This window comes from Fusarium solani (genome assembly GCF_023522795.1).
Source record: "Fusarium solani strain SB1 chromosome Unknown bctg00000004, whole genome shotgun sequence".
Taxonomy (NCBI): domain Eukaryota; kingdom Fungi; phylum Ascomycota; class Sordariomycetes; order Hypocreales; family Nectriaceae; genus Fusarium; species Fusarium solani.
Window position 1 is genome coordinate 969,101 of NW_027072152.1, and position 15,654 is coordinate 984,754.

Genomic DNA, 15,654 nt, shown 5'->3' on the forward strand with positions numbered 1-15,654 from the left:
GGGCATCAAGGGACAGTGAGCTAGAGTCAGTAGTCAGTATGGGCACCAAGCGGCTGGGAGGAAAGGGTGCAGTCTGGGAACCACCAGGCGACTCTGAACAAGGCCAAGACCACTTTAGACGTATTCCTTCTCCTTCTCGTCCTCCTTGTCCCTCAACTCAATACGCTCCAGTCGAGCCCTTGCCTCATCCTCCTTGCGCTGCATCTCCTCCTTTCGTTCACGCAACGCAATGCAGAAGCGAGAGCGGGCACGAATGCTGGGACCCTTCCAGATGAAGACGAATGGAATGATGCACATGAGAGCACTAAGACCTCCAAGAAGGGAACATGCACCGGGAATTTCAAGGCGACGGAACATGGGGGTTGTGGCCAGGGGTAGGACAACTGCGAAGAGGGAGCGGCAGGTAGAAGCAGCGGCATTGGCGGAAGCGGCGAAGATCTCGTAGGCGTCTGTGAGATAGTTGAGCATGGCCATAAAGATGAGCATGAAACCCATGCCAAAAGGGATGCCAGCCAGCATAGGTGCGATAAAGGAAACTCCTTCGCGGGCGGACCAGCCGAGCCAGAAGAGGGAAATAACGAAGAGCGGGCCACCGAGGCAGGCCAGAGGAAGACGACGGTATTCTTCACGTTGAACCCAGGGGGCATCGCGGGCTGTGGCACGGGCTAGGGCGTTATCCCAGGCCCAGAAGATGGGCAGAGTCACGGCTGCACCGCCAAAGATGGGGAGGTAGGCTAGGCCTGTGACGCCGGGTGAGAGGCCATACACGTCTTGGAAGATGATGGGGAATGCCTGGAAGGACATGTAGAAGATGGTGTAGACGAGGGAAAGGTAGGCACAGGTGGTAGTGACGATGGGCTCAAAGATGAGCATGCGAAGGGGTCGGGTAAGAACCACAGTGAGAAGCTGCCTAAGGTCTGTTGACTCAAGATCGCGAGGGGCAATGGCCCGAGAAGCTGGGTCTTCCTTGCGGATCTTGCGGGCACGGCGGGATAGGAGGATGGGTCCGTAGGTCTCGGGGAGAAAAGCGATGAGGGCGAGGGTCACGCCGGCGACGATGAGGGCAATCCAGAAGACCCATCGCCAGCCAATGCTAGGACCAGCGAATCCAGAGATGATGGGAGAAAGAATAGGGCCTCCAGTTGTACACTGTAACTCGAATTAGTTTGGGTTCTTTAATCAAGTATTGGCAAGTCATGATGACGTTAGGCAACTCACCACCATGAAGATGGCAAAGGCTCTCCCTCTTGTCCGCGGGTCATTATACACATCCGCCAGGATACCAGCGACAATAGCAATGGGCGAGCTCGCAAAGGCACCGCAGAAAAAGCGAAAGATGAGCAGAGCAGGCCAATTGGGGGCGAGGGCGCAAGCCATGGTGAAGACAGTGAAGAGACCAAAGGTCGCAAAACTGAGATCTCTCCGGCCGAAGTGCTCGCTCAGAGGGCCCCAGATGATGGGGCCAAAGACGTAGCCGATGAGGTAGACCGATATGGGCAGGACTTTCCCGGCTTGGGAGGTGATGCCAAAGTCTTCGACGATGTTGGGGATGGCTAAGCTAGGCAGGGCAGAACCCATGGTGGAGTTGATAACTAGCACAGCAGTGTAGAAGAGAACCAAGTTCTTCTTCGACTACAGACACAGAATCATCGTCAGTAGAGTAACTAGTGGACAAGATCCAAAGTCACATACCTTTGACCAGTTGTATGGGTTCTCGGGGTCGTCTAACTCCCAATTGACGAGAACCTCGTTTGTACGGCTTCGAGTTCGCGAGCGAATGTTGTGAAGGGCACCGATGCCTCGGTCTGCCGCCTCTTCTTCATAGCGGGATTGAGCTTCGATCTCTTCCAGACGGTTGATCCTATCTGAGAAAGTACTGCTTCTTCTCCGACCCCCTGGTGGTGCGTAAGCTCACGATCCAAGACGACACAAGGGATTGCTAATCAAGGCACAGAAAATGGTACAGCGGTGGCGTTTACTCACGGTATGGGGACGGATCCCGCATCGTCTCGCCGGATTCACTCGAAGGCATGTTGTTTGTATGAGCTCAAGATACAGTCAAGTCACTGAGGTTATTCACACAAGACACGGGTCAATTGGAGAAACAGAGTGGCAACTGGTAGTTATCCGAGGATGCAAAAAAAGGAAGCATGTTGGCCCAGCACGCAAAGCGGAGCAGTTGTCCTCTGACTCTTTGAGTGTTCCCATGACGGTCAGTTCATCAACACAAGGGCGTTCAACCCCGCCCAAAAGCCGGGGATAAGACGGCTCCGATCCACGATTGGCTATCTCGCAGTCCGGAGCCGGGCCTCAAAATATGGGGGGCGGTTCGGATGGGCGTGGGATGGCGCCGCCTTCGGGGGGGCGAGTTGTGTGTGTGGGAGGGCGTTGCTCTGCGGGAGCATCACATCGTGGAGGAGGGAGGATGCTACCCGAGGTGAGTTGCCTATCCCGGACCGATCAATCGGATATCGATCGCAGCCCAGTTCGCGTTAGCGCGGAGAGCATCGAGATTGCATGACGAATCGCGGCAAAGGTGATGGATAGACCGCTTTATCCACGAGATTCGCCTTTGGTTCGTTTTTTCGGCCGACAGGGTTTTTGCTTGCGGACCGGCAGTGAGAGCCGGAAAAGTACCAGAACACTAGGCCCGGGCAGTTGCTCTGCCATGCCGACCCTGGCAGAGGCGTCCATCGGAATTAGAGACCGACTTTGAGGCCCGTTTTGGGGGCGTCACGAGATCTGCTGTCAAAGGTTGTCCAGGCTGCTGCATTTCATAATGAACTAAGGATAAGAGTTCACCCGGTGTTGGCTTGGCATAGCTTTGCCTTCTCTCGTTTCGAGGGGGTATCAGGAGCTTCAAGTTTCTTGTTCAGGTCTCTAGGTTGATTTGCTTTCCGAATCTGGCATACAGCTCGACCTTGAGCTTGGTCATGTCCTCGCGGATGGACGAAAGCTTCTCCTCCAGCTCTGTCGACTCCTCCTCGAGCTTCTCTGTGGCTTCCTCGAGCATCTCCTGAGCCTGCTCTAGGGAGACGTGGAAGAAGGCATCGCCGATCTTGTACCTGCGGCGGTGGTTAGCCGGTGTTTATGGAGAGAGACGGGGAGAGGGTCTGTACTGAATCTTTTCGTCCTCGTCGGCAAGTTCGAGTTCTGTGGACAAGTCGTCGAGTTCCTCCTTTTCCTTCTGTAGAGGGATCAGTATTTGTCCAAGAAGGTTGTATAATTCGTTGGGCAGGTAGCCCCAGCAGACGTACGTTCTTAGCGCCCAGCTCCTCCTCCAAGACAATCTCGCGCTGGTGTAGCCGGCTGAATCGGTTGATCTTGTCCTGATCCTCTCGTCGCACCTCGACTTCGTCGGTCGTCTCCTCGTCCGCCTTGGAGAGCTAGAGAACTGTTAGACCTGATCATGCTCAGAATGATCGACAGGAGATTACTCACCATGCGGCGCTGCATTATTGAGGCCATGTTGGGCAACTGAGGCGTGTCTGTTGTACGGATATCGAGCTTGTGATCTTGCGCCCACAGCTCGAATGCCACCAGAGTCCAAGGTGGGTTACAGTGTGGGGATAAGGCACCTGGGCTGACACTGTACGCCCGAGCCCCTCCTCAGGTTCCTTCCGCACTGAAATTGCCCTGAGCGGGTCAGGCTGAGGGTGTGAAGCTCCCAGGTACGTACCTCAAGCTCAGGCGCTGCCGATTGGTCAGCTCCGCACTCAAGGCACCAGGTGAGGTCAGAGAGCCGCCAGGCTGAAAACACGCCTTGTCAACATCCAATTGCGGGGACAGCTCAAGCGTGTAAACAAGTCGACCAGCTTCATCATCAGCATCGTCACCATGGCGCTCGGAAAGAAGCCATACCCCAAGGCGACAGTGAAGAAGATCATCAAAGCGCATTCTAATCACAACATCAAAAAGAATGCCGACGTCACGGTGCGTGTGGATAGGCTCGCGATCGCAACATATCATGCTAATGTTTACATGCTATAGATCTTCCTCGACTATGTCCTATTCATGGAAACGTACGACTTCGAGACCCTATATCGACCGAAAGAATACTAATGATCACGATAACAGCCTAGTCAAGGAAGCGGCGATCCAATCGAAGCAATCAGGCGAGCGAGGACTGTCTGCGCGAAGCGTCAAGAAGGTGACGAGAGTATGTGCCACACGATGCTGTTCCCCCAACACAAACTGACGGTTCCATCCAGGACACCTTGACAAAGTTCAAGGGCTGAAAGAGACAACTCACTTTGAACCACGACATATGCGATCAAGATCGGATGACAACGGGGCCGATGATGTTAACTAGGTCAAAGAGCCGCGTCGCGACGAGCCTACGCCACCACGACGGCATACTTGTTGGACACTTACAATAGAGTCTATGGCGCAACACAATACGTCTGGGGAGGACCAGGACAATGACTCCAGATGCGCTGCACCCTCTAAAAAGGGGCTCGTCGCAAAGAGGAGACAGATGGAGTGCATTGGCTGGGCACGAGACCAGCTGAATCCAATGCGACTTGGCGGGTTAGTGGGGCAGTTTGCCATGACGATGGATGGATGGCAACTGGAACAATGGAGCCCCTTGAACCAAAGGGACGGGAGGATACGTAGCTGTCGCAAAGGCAAAGAATGCGAGCACAGGGCGACAGAAATGAATCAATACAAAGCATGCCAATTGAACCATTGTTGGATTGTGTCTCGATGACTCCATCCATTCTTCTTACTGCTTCTAGAAGAGTGGCCAGTGTCGCTCAGAGGCCATGCAGGGGGTTGTCGGGCACTTGGGGTTAGTGCCACTGGCGCCCGGGCTGGCACTGGCGCTCACTGCCCTGGGCCTGGGCTGCCTGGGCGGGCTGGCTGGCCTCGTTTGACCTGTACCACCACCACCACAACTTGGCCTTCTTCCTCCTCTCCAACTCCTCTTTTTCGTCTTCTCCCACAACTCACTCGCATTCTCCACCTCTCCACCCCTCTGCTTCGGCATCCATCTTACCTGTACTCCCTCTCGATCCTCTCTACGACGTTTACGTCCCTAAACCAAGCTCTCTCCACCTCTGCAAGCCTGTCGCACGTCACCGACGACAGCGTCTCCAACCCTCGCGCAAACAGTCTCTGACTCGATCCTCCACCCTCGACCTCACACCACCCTCACCCGCGATGGCTGCCCAGGCTGCTCAGCCCGCTTCCAAGTCGGCCAAGAAGAAGGCCGCCAAGGCCATCGAGCGAACTGAATCCCCCGCCCCCAGCGTCACCTCCGCCGCCGCCGATAAGACCGGCGACGACACCTTCGAGTCCCCCTACATCAAGGAGCTCCAAAAGTGAGTATCGCCGCTCTGCTGCGACAGTTTTACAGGAGCTCGACGCTGACGGCCGCAAAAGGAACATTCGCAATGTCAACAAGAAGATCGTGAGTCTTGCGCATCTCTTTTCACGCCCAAACGCTTGACGTTTCGTCATACTGACCCCTCGCGACTAGACCAACGCTTCCAAGACCGACGCCCTTCTAAGCCAACACGCTGACAAGTCGCTCGATGAGCTGGTTGCCACCAAGATCATCAACGCCGACCAGAAGGCCCAGATCCTCAAGAAGCCCGCTCTGCAGGCCCAGCTCGCTCAGTTCGAGGAGCAGCTGACGCAATACCAGAAGGTCGACGAGCAGTACCGGACACGCGCCGCCGCCGACAAGGCCGAGTGGGAGAAGGGCCTCGAGAAGGCCAAGGCCGATGCTGTTGCTGAGGCCAAGGAGGAGGCCAGCAAGTCTCTGAACGACAACCTGCTGGTCCTGTCGCAGTTCCTGCGACTTGCTGCCTACCGCCGTGAGGAGGCTCAGGACCCCGAGTCTGACGAAAGCCAGGCTATCGAGGGTGTCCTCCTCGCCATCTACTCTGGCGACCAGAATGCCGTTCAGTCCATGCTGAAGCTTGTCAACGGCACTGAGGACCAGATCTTCAGCGTTCCCGGAGAGCAGCTTCAGACCACTTGTAAGTTGGCCGACCGTTCCGTCATGTCTTTCCTAACAAGGTGCAGTCTCCAAGGTCAAGTCTTTGGCTCAAGAGTATAAGACTCCCTATGACGAAGCCCCGGCTACCGAGGGTGAGGCTGCGCCCGCCGAGGTTGCCTCGGACCCCACTGTCGCACACGCCTCCGCCACCGAGATCGAGGCTGGCGATGTTTCCGCTCCCGTCGAGGCTGCTGTCCAGCCTTCCTCCAACGGCCTGGCCAATGCCAGCGTGGCCGACGACGCCGCTAACGCCGTCGCCGAGAGCCATTGGGACACCTCTAACCAGGAGCTTTCCGCTTCTCAGGAATGGGTTGACGTGAAGGCTACTGAGGCTACTGAGGCTACTGAAGCCGAGGCTGCTACCCCGGCCCCTGCTGCCAACACTCAGTCTTGGGCTGATGACCACCCTGAACACGCTGCTGAGGTATGTTGACGTTGTGTACTCGTGAGGGCAAAGAGACTAATGCGCCGATTCAGACCGCCGCTCCCGCCGACCCCAACGACGGATTCCACCAGGTCCAGCGAAACCGACCTGGCAGCCACCGCGGACGTGGTCGTGGTGACTGGCGCGGCCGAGGCGGACACCGTGGTGATGGCCGTGGACGGGGTCGTGGCCACCGCGGTGCCCCCCGAGGCGGCCGCCGCAACGAGGAGTCGTAAACGCTCCCTAACATGACATGGCATGGGTTAGAATCACAACCTACGAATCTCCTTGCATTTCCCGGAGGCAATGTACACCATGAGATGACGGCGTTTGCAAGTCAAGATTTCTTTGGCATTTGGCCGGGGAACGGTGGGCTTGGGGGCTTTGCATTTTGGGGTTTTGCTGATTTTGGGACTCGGAAATACATCTGGCCACGGTGTCGGTCGGAGTCTTTAATACCTTTGTAACACTGTAGGCCTTCCGGAAGGATACATGGGGTAGTAGGTAAACAATGTGAATGGATACCCGCCAGTGTGCTGTCTTGGATGTGAAGTCGGGCTGAGTCGCGTGATGACATTTATGTGAGACAATTCGACTTGGAAGCAAGATGTGATTATTCAGTACGGATGGCAACGACTATCGATTCAGCATCATTCATTTAACAAGGCATTGGTCAACCCGGGCACTTGTTGAGCTCTGAGCATCGTGATGTGGCTCGTTGACGTAGGGCTGATTTTGAGCTTCGACCTGTGCCGTCATAGGGTTCGCAGGGGTCTTGAAAAGTGTGGGGAGCTTTGGAGGGGTTTCAATTGGCCAGGGGTCGGGTCTTTTCAACCCCTACCGACTTATAGCAACGTGGTCCTAGGAGAGGTGAGAAATGTTGTTGTGAGAGGTAGCATGCCTTTATTGAAACCGGAATAATACAATATTTCTGCCGTTATTGACGTTGAAAGATTGCATATAATCGGCTGCAGGAATGCATCATGCAAGCTGTACTGGCTACAGGTTCAAGCTTGGTGGACGGACATCCATGGTGCGAGAACCCGCGGTAGACGAGGGCTTTGCGGCCCGACTACGCGTAGCTTGCTTCTTCCAAAGAGAACACCTTGGCCAATTCACAGATACACGCACTTATCCACGGGTTTCTGCCTGTGACCAAAGATCATGAACTTTGAACAACAACTGAGCCACTTGCCACGGCTCGGGACTTGGTTGGGGAATCCTGGGGCTTTGATGTGTCAAGCGAATTGACCGCCAAGACGAGGCCGAAACCAGGGGATCACCAAGGGAGCTTATCGGGCCAATAGATAGTCTTTTCCTTCTTATCGCGATTGTCAGCCTCGCATTACAAGGCACGTCAGCGCCAATCTGTACCTATTGTTAGCTGTCCTCTTTCCTTTGAGTGGCTGGAAACTTGCACAAGCTTTAACAGCCATCGTGGCTTCTTGCTACGGTACCTTAAGTTGTCCCCATTGGAGAGTCAACCTACCCATCCATTGAGGCCACATCAACCTCTCTCACCTACTAACCTTTTTTTAACGAAACTTTCCGGCTCTTTTTTCTGACATAGACGTTAATCGTCTTCCCCCTTTTTTCTTTTATTGCTTTACAGAGGCGGCGTTCCTCGTTGATAAGACTTGCTCCCCAAAGAATCTGGTGCGCGCGCACCCCCACCAAAAAACCACCCATGATGGCGTCCTCAAGAGTATCGCCTTTGAAGGCACTCCTGGCGGCCGTCTTCCTCTTTGCCACAAACGTCTTTGCCGTCGCCGCCGTTCTGGGCGTTGATCTCGGTACAGAGTTCATCAAGGCCGCCCTCGTCAAGCCTGGCATCCCCCTCGAGATCGTCCTGACAAAGGACTCCCGCCGAAAAGAGACGTCGGCCGTCGTCTTCAAGCCCTCGCGAAATGGTCCCCAGAAGGGCCAGCACCCCGAGAGGGCCTACGGCGCCGACGCCATGGCTCTTGCTCCTCGATTCCCCAGCGACGTCTACCCGAACCTCAAGACCATCCTTGGTCTCACCACAGAAGACTCCATTGTCCAGGAGTACGCTGCCCGACACCCCGCCCTCCAATTGGAGGCCCACGCCACCCGAGGCACCGCTGCTTTCAAGAGCAAGGCCTTTACAGCTGAGGTGGAGGCATGGATGGTCGAGGAGCTTCTCGCCATGGAGCTGCAGAGCATCCAGAAGAACGCCGAGGTGGCTGCTGGTGACGGAACCAGCGTCCGCTCCATCGTCCTCACCGTTCCTCCCTTCTACACCGTTGACGAGAAGCGGGCCGTCCAGACCGCCGCTGAGCTCGCCGGCCTGAAGGTCCTCAGCCTGGTCAGCGATGGTCTGGCCGTCGGTCTCAACTACGCCACCAGCCGAGAGTTCCCCAACGTCAGCAACGGATCCAAGCCCGAGTACAACCTGGTGTTCGACATGGGCGCCGGCTCTACCAAGGCTACTATCATGAAGTTCCAGAGCCGATCTATCAAGGACATTGGCAAGTACAACAAGACCGTCCAGGAGGTCCAGGTTCTGGGCGCTGGCTGGGATCGAACCCTTGGTGGAGATGCCCTGAACTACCTCATCCTCGACGACATGGTCTCGCAGTTTGTCGAGTCCAAGGGCGCCCAGAAGATATCTGTCACCGCCGAGGACGTCAAGGCCCACGGCCGCGCCGTCGCGAAGCTCTCCAACCAAGTTGAGAAGCTTCGCCATGTCCTCAGCGCCAACCAGAACACCGGAGCCAGCTTCGAGGGTCTGTACGAGGACATCGACTTCAAGTACAAGATCACGCGCACCCAGTTCGAGGAGATGGCTGAGGAGCACGCCGAGAGGATCACCGTTGTCGTCAATGATGCCCTTAAGATGGCCAACCTTGACATTATCGACATTGATTCTATCATTCTTAACGGAGGCGCTACTCGAACTCCCTTTGTCCAGAAGGTTCTCGAGAAGCTTGCCGGTACCCCAGAGAAGATCCGAACCAACGTCAACTCTGACGAAGCCGCCGTCTTTGGTGCCGGTTTCAGGGCCGCCGAGCTCAGCCCCAGCTTCCGCGTCAAGGAGATCCGAATTGCAGAGGGTGCTTTGTACCCGGCTGGTGTGAAGTGGACTGCCGGCGAGGAGACTCAGCACCAGCGTCTCTGGTCTGCTGTGTCTCACCAGGGCACCCCTAAGGAGGTTGCCTTCACCAACGACCAAGACTTTACTGCTACATTCTACCAGCAGGTCGGTTCTGAGGAGAAGGATGTCAAGACTCTGACCACCAAAAACCTGACTGCTACTTTCGCGGCCATCAAGGAGAAGTACCCTTCGTGCATCGAATCGGACATTCAGTTCAAGCTCGCCGTTAGACTGAGCAGCGAGAACGGCGAAGTCGAGGTCGTCAAGGCCGCTGTCGAGTGCGAGGCCGAGGTGAAGGACGGCTTCGTGGATGGAGTCAAGAACCTCTTTGGGTTCGGAAAGAAGGACCAGAAGCCTCTCAAGGAAGAGGAGAAGGTCGAGGGCTCTGAGGAGGAGATGAAGGAGAAGGCTTCCGAGGAGGGCTCTTCCTCTACTGAGTCCGCCGAATCCGCTTCGTCCGAGGCTGAGGCCACGGCCTCTGGCAGCACTGAAGAAGTCAAGCCCGACGTCAAGAAGAGAGAGACTGTTGGCATCCCCGTGGACGTGACCTTGAAGAATGTCGGCATTCCCGATCTCACCAAGGCCGAGATTTCCAAGTCCAAGGACCGCCTCAAGGCTTTTGCCGCTTCCGACAAGGCCCGGCTACAGAGAGAGGAGGCCCTTAACCAGCTTGAGGGATACACCTACAAGATTAGAGATCTCCTTGAGAACGACGCCTTTGTCGCCGCCGCCACCGAGGAGGAGAAGACCAAGCTGGCTGAGCTCTCGAGCGAAACCAGCGAGTGGCTCTATGACGATGGAGCTGATGCTTCCAAGGATGTGCTCAAGGCCAAGCTCAAGGTCCTCCAGGACCGCGTTGCCCCTATTCAGAAGAGGGCTGATGAGGCTGAGAAGCGCCCTGAGCAGATCGCTGCTCTGAAGGACATTTTGGAAAAGACTTCAGAGTTTGTTGAGCAGATCAAGGGACAGATCAAGGAGCACGAGAGTTGGCACTCGTCTGCCTCGGCCTCTGCTTCTGCTTCTGAGGCGATCAAGTCCAGCACCACCGAGGCTCCCGCCGAGAAGGAGACTGGCGAGTTTGACGGCCTCGAGGACGAGGACAGCGCGTCGACAACGACGACTCGCAAGATGGAGGACGTCATCAAGGAGAAGGGACCCATTCCCCTCTCTACGTGATTGAAGACCTCACCGAGGTGATCACTCTTCACAAGTCAACCAAGGAGTGGTTGAGCGAGATGGAGGTCAAGCAGGCAGCCCTGAGCGCTGTCGAGAATCCCGTGCTCCTTATCAAGGATCTCATTGCCAAGCGCGAGAAGCTTGAGAAGGCCGGTATGGAGGTAGCCCTGAAGGGTGCTAAAAAGGTGGAGGAGAAGTCACGACAGGCCAAGAAGAACGCCAAGGCGGCCAAGAAGAGCAAGAAGAGCAAGTCGTCATCGACGGCCAGCGGTGACGCGTCTCAGGAGACGGTCAAGCTCAACGCTGAGGACTTTATGAAGGACGGAGAGCTTGACCAGGAGCAGCTGGAGAAGCTGATCAAGGAGCTCAAGTGGGATAAAGCGCAGCTCAAGCAGGAGAACGAGCAGGGGGAGAAGAAGGGTGAGGAGGAGGGAGAGAAGAAGCCCACGCATGACGAGCTATAGATGGCGGCGCCCAGTTGATTTTTTGATTGTTATTTTTTGTAGCCCAAAAGGGAAAGCTACTTACCTACCTACCTACCATTTTGGTGTTGATATTGTATGAATTGATTGATACCGGTACGGATGTGGATAGAGCATCTGGCCACGAGCAAGTAGACACTTGAATAAGGACATAGTCACGATATCTCATGATACCTGCGTAGCTCTCTCTGATATTGTAGATGAAATGTATCTTTTCTTGGTCACTTGACACTCCGTTCCATGGAAGCCAACACATTCATTCCCGAGATGCTACCCCGTCCGACATGTCATCAACAAAGGTCCTCGGCAACGGCTCGCACGGGAGGAAGAAAACTCGTCATCAACTCCCCAGTCCCGTTCCCCGTGACCGATCCCGTCCAAGTTTGCCTCGTGGGTTCTCATGTATCGTATCAATGCCATGCTGTCCTGTTACCAGTTGTACTTGAACTGTACTTGCACATGGAGAAACCATAGATCTCCTCCACGAGGCCTCCCCCCCCCCCTTTTCCCCCTTACCAAGATTGTACCTCTAATCGTACATATGCGTGTCTGAAGTTGTGCTTGTGTAGCATCGTTGCTACCGGAGACGCGGATAGGAGAAAAAAACGCAGGTTCCCGTCTCTCGTTTTTTTGTTTGCTACAAACAGAACTTGAGGAGATACAAGAAACGCGTGTTGTGTAAGGGGGGTAAAGATGTCGTCTAGATGAGGCGACTGTCATACAGCGGGAAGAGCCTGTTTATATTTGATTACCTCTCTTTTTTTTTTTTCCTACAGGGAATGGAACCCTTTTTTGATCTCGTGATGGAAGTGAAGGAAACGTCTTGGCAATTGTTGAAGCGGATTTGTAGTACTTGGTAATTGGTGATGGTGTTTCTAAGTGATTCACTGGCCTTGCACTGCCAACCATCGTTTTTTTCTTGCCATATAATTCCCTTCCTTTCTTCCTCCCACCTTCCTTTCCTCAGGTAAACAATAACCCTCCTGTCTCAAACGTTTACCATCCGTCGCTCCTTCCTCCTCCTTCTCCTCCTCAATCCTTCTGCTCCGCCTTCTTCACGTTTACACACGCCAGCCTATCTATACAATATTCTCCAACCATGAGAAGCCCTCTTTTGCTCGTCACGCTCCTTGCGACAAGCTTCGCTACCCCCCTGGTCGCGCCTGCGGGCAAGGTTCCTGTGGGCAAGGTTCCTGCTGGCTTCTCTCTCGAGGCGAGCACGCGCAGTGGCTCCAAGCCCAGCTTTGTCAGGGCGCTCGTCGCTGCAAAGGAGAAATGGGGCGGTGGTGTTTCGCGAGAGACCCTGGAGGGTTTTTCTCTTCTTGATGATGGTAAGTTCATGCGATGTATCGACATGAATGGGGTGCTGATGGTGTGTGCAGATGGCCAGGTGAACGTGGAGCCTCTCGAGAACGACGCCATCTACATCGCCGACGTCAAGATTGGTAACCCTCCCCAGACGGTCAAGATTGCTATCGACACTGGATCTGCTGATTTGTAAGAAGCCCACGTTTATTGCAGTGATTCTCTGCTGACTGTTTAGCTGGGTGCAATCCTCTGACACCATCTATCGATTCAACCCCGACGGTCCCTGGGCTCCTCAGTACAAGCCCAACATGTCCAGGACCTCTCGTCGTCTTCGCGATGCGACGTGGGATGTTTCCTATGGTAAGTTGGCATACTCACATCTATCAAGCCAAACCTCTGACTAATGATTTCAGTCGACGGCTCCCACGCTCATGGCAGCGTCTATCTTGACACGGTCCGCATGGGTGGCTTCGAACTCAAGGACGCAGCCATCCAGTCAGCGCACATTGTCGCCATGCGGTTTGAGACTCACACCGAGATCACGGGCATCATGGGCCTCGCCAAGAACCTCTCCAGCAACGTCAGCCCTCAGACTCCCTCTCTGCTCGATACGCTGCGTCCCCATCTTGACAGCCCAGTCTTCACCGCTGATCTGCGTCGCAATGCCACAGGCCGCTTCGATTTCGGTCGTATCGACGAGAGCCGGATCAAGGACAACATCACGTGGGTCAACACGCGCGAGGACAGTCCTCACTGGGACGTCACCTTTGACATGACAGCCTGGAACGGTCAGCGTCGTGTCTGGTTCGCCCATACGTTCGAGGCTACCGTCGACACGGGCACCTCGCTGCTGTTCATGCCTCCTTCCCTTGCCGCTCTGTACTGGTACGACGTGCCAGGCATGCGCGTCGACCCTCGTCTCGACAACTCCTTCACCTTTCCCTGCGAGTTTGCCGACGGTCTGCCAGACCTCATGTTCAAGATTCCCGGCACAGAACACATCTTGACCATTCCCGGGTCGTACCTCAACTACGGACCTGTCAAGGACGATCCAGAGTACTGCTGGGGAGGCATGCAGAGCGCTGATGCTATTGGCGGCGTCACCATCTTTGGTGACGTGGTGCTCAAGGCGCTGTACGTTGCTTTCGACCTGGAGAACAACAAGGTTGGGTTTGCCAACAAGCATCTCGACGATGTCGACGAGTGACATTTGATGGCACATATTCTTAAGGAGGGCATGCGTGGGACCTAATTCTGCTAATTATGACCAAGTGTGGTACAAGTCAGCTATTGTAATGGTACATTTCGATATGACGCAGCAAGCTAGGGTTAGCAACTGAATTCAAATCGAGACACTTAATCTTGACAAGGACGTGAGCAGTGTGTGAGGAATCAAGCATGTATTACCCGCCTATGTGCAATAATCAAGGTAGACACAAACCTGGTGATGCCTCGATTGGCATATAAACTCCAACATGGTGATGCACTTGCCATCACTCCAAGTGTCGACCAACAAGACACTCACATGATACCGCCTATCCAGATGCACCCTCGTCCAAACGATGGAATCCCTCCCCTCCCGTATCCTCCCATGCAGCAAACCCTAGCCGAAATATATGTCCTAACCTCGTCGAGTGAGCAACAGCCAGAGGCGGTGCGTGCGACCGAGAGCGAGAGGATGAATAATGTAGTCAAAAATGTCGCGATGCTGCCTCTATAAAACGCCGGGAATCTTTCGTAGCGAACGACATAAAAGGGGGCCCGAGGGAGGGCGCGCCTGGGATCATTTGATTCCCCTCAGACCCCAGAAACTCCAACAACCAGTATACATGACAAGCAGCCGTGGGCATGAACGTTTGGTGATGCGCCCAGGCCTGATTCGTGAACATCCAAAATAACAATGCGAAGCTAACCCCGGTCGCGGAGGTGCCATCGAGCCGGTCTTGAGACAAGTGAGCGGTTTCGATGGCCTTCTCCGCACATGATGCTCGTGTGAGATGAGATCCACCGCGGCAGGGGGTGCTTTGGTCTCCTGAGACTTGACTGGGCCTTGTGAGAAGATTAAAATGGCCTATAGTCGAATGTCGTCCTTATGCTCTCTATTCATGGTCTCCGTCTTGAAAGTCAATCTTTTCGTCAGCGGGGCCCGTCTCGCAAGTCAGCGTGGGTGACGACATAGTATTCACCTTCACTGGCACCCGGGGTCGGGGGCATGTTGCCCGAGGACGGGGCCTGCTGGGTGGCGCGGGCGGTGCCTGGTCGTGAACGGGCCTTGGCGTCATCCTTGGAAGCGTCTTCGGCCTGAAGGTTCTGGTTGTGCTGCTGGTCGTCGTCGGCGGCGCCCTTGTTGACGACCTGGGCCAGAGAGGGTCGCGATCCGCCCGGAGCGGAGCGGCGGAGGCGGTCCTCCATCTCACGGATACGAGCCTCAAGCGAGGCAAGCTCCTCCGTGTTCTTGTCGACAGTTTGCTTCCTGTAGATACGAGGTTAGGCATCGGCGCCCTGGTCAAGGAGTTGAAAGTGGTGGACCAACTTGTCGTGGACTTGCTGGTCCAGGTCGCTCAGTGAGTTTTCGATGCGAAAAATGTCCATCAGCTCCGCTGAGAAAGAACGGGCGATGGTTCTGTCGAGGATGTAACGGTTAGCTCTGCGCGCGCGCCACTGACGAGTGCATCGACGGCATCGTTTCAACCGTCAATGGGGAGGCATAAAGGGGAGACGGACGATTGGGGGCGACGGCCGCTGGGCTGCCAGTCACGGTCGAGCTCCTCATCGGTGAGAGTCATGGCGGGCGATTAGAATATGGAGGATATAATGCGATCGAAGAGATATGAGGGTATCACGGAAGGAATTAAGAAGATGTTGGATGATGAAGGAGAGATGAGAGATGGAGGGAGGGAGGAGGGAGGTTTGAAAGAAAGTAGAGGTGAAAGAAAGGTCGGCAGGTTCCCCCCGAAACAACTTACTTTGTACCTTCCCAAGGCCGTACCGCATCCCCGACTCAAGTTCCAAGGGACGGGTAGTACCTTGGAGCTAGCGACTGGCGCATCTCCCTCGGCAGGCTCCCCCCACCTACCGCCCAGGGGACAGCTCCTGGACCCCTCCACTCCCTAGCGGTTAATGGTTAATGGTTCAGAGGGAC

General features: G+C 55.2%; 7 protein-coding genes across 7 annotated transcripts; 4 read left to right on the plus strand and 3 right to left on the minus strand.

Moving 5' to 3' along the window:
- Positions 1 to 114: 114 nt before the first annotated feature.
- MRS44_007381 (uncharacterized protein) lies at positions 115 to 2,032 on the minus strand (the record flags this gene model as incomplete). Its single annotated transcript, XM_046279994.2, has 4 exons — positions 115 to 1,149; positions 1,219 to 1,632; positions 1,693 to 1,895; positions 1,984 to 2,032. 4 exons carry the CDS (start codon positions 2,030 to 2,032, stop codon positions 115 to 117), a joined length of 1,701 nt encoding a protein of 566 aa, XP_046129083.1.
- Positions 2,033 to 2,872: 840 nt separating this feature from the next.
- MRS44_007382 (uncharacterized protein) lies at positions 2,873 to 3,468 on the minus strand (the record flags this gene model as incomplete). The annotated part of the gene is made up of 4 exons (XM_046279989.2): positions 2,873 to 3,065; positions 3,120 to 3,187; positions 3,258 to 3,386; positions 3,442 to 3,468. 4 exons carry the CDS (start codon positions 3,466 to 3,468, stop codon positions 2,873 to 2,875), a joined length of 417 nt encoding a protein of 138 aa, XP_046129082.1.
- Positions 3,469 to 3,837: 369 nt separating this feature from the next.
- MRS44_007383 (uncharacterized protein) lies at positions 3,838 to 6,667 on the plus strand (the record flags this gene model as incomplete). Its single annotated transcript, XM_046281447.2, has 9 exons — positions 3,838 to 3,933; positions 3,991 to 4,022; positions 4,078 to 4,159; positions 4,313 to 4,530; positions 5,049 to 5,324; positions 5,386 to 5,413; positions 5,483 to 5,987; positions 6,034 to 6,431; positions 6,485 to 6,667. 9 exons carry the CDS (start codon positions 3,838 to 3,840, stop codon positions 6,665 to 6,667), a joined length of 1,818 nt encoding a protein of 605 aa, XP_046129080.2.
- Positions 6,668 to 8,121: 1,454 nt separating this feature from the next.
- Positions 8,122 to 10,722, plus strand: MRS44_007384 (uncharacterized protein; the record flags this gene model as incomplete). The annotated part of the gene is made up of 1 exon (XM_046276984.2): positions 8,122 to 10,722. One exon carries the CDS (start codon positions 8,122 to 8,124, stop codon positions 10,720 to 10,722), a length of 2,601 nt encoding a protein of 866 aa, XP_046129079.2.
- A 59-nt stretch (positions 10,723 to 10,781) lies between these two features.
- MRS44_007385 (uncharacterized protein) lies at positions 10,782 to 11,186 on the plus strand (the record flags this gene model as incomplete). The annotated part of the gene is made up of 1 exon (XM_065620510.1): positions 10,782 to 11,186. One exon carries the CDS (start codon positions 10,782 to 10,784, stop codon positions 11,184 to 11,186), a length of 405 nt encoding a protein of 134 aa, XP_065476582.1.
- A 1,117-nt stretch (positions 11,187 to 12,303) lies between these two features.
- Positions 12,304 to 13,719, plus strand: MRS44_007386 (uncharacterized protein; the record flags this gene model as incomplete). Its single annotated transcript, XM_046279912.2, has 4 exons — positions 12,304 to 12,535; positions 12,587 to 12,701; positions 12,748 to 12,872; positions 12,926 to 13,719. The coding sequence occupies 4 exons, from the start codon at positions 12,304 to 12,306 to the stop codon at positions 13,717 to 13,719; spliced, it is 1,266 nt and encodes a 421-aa protein (XP_046129078.2).
- A 929-nt stretch (positions 13,720 to 14,648) lies between these two features.
- On the minus strand, positions 14,649 to 15,298 carry MRS44_007387 (uncharacterized protein; the record flags this gene model as incomplete). Its single annotated transcript, XM_065620511.1, has 2 exons — positions 14,649 to 14,985; positions 15,237 to 15,298. 2 exons carry the CDS (start codon positions 15,296 to 15,298, stop codon positions 14,649 to 14,651), a joined length of 399 nt encoding a protein of 132 aa, XP_065476583.1.
- Between the last annotated feature and the right edge of the window lie 356 nt (positions 15,299 to 15,654).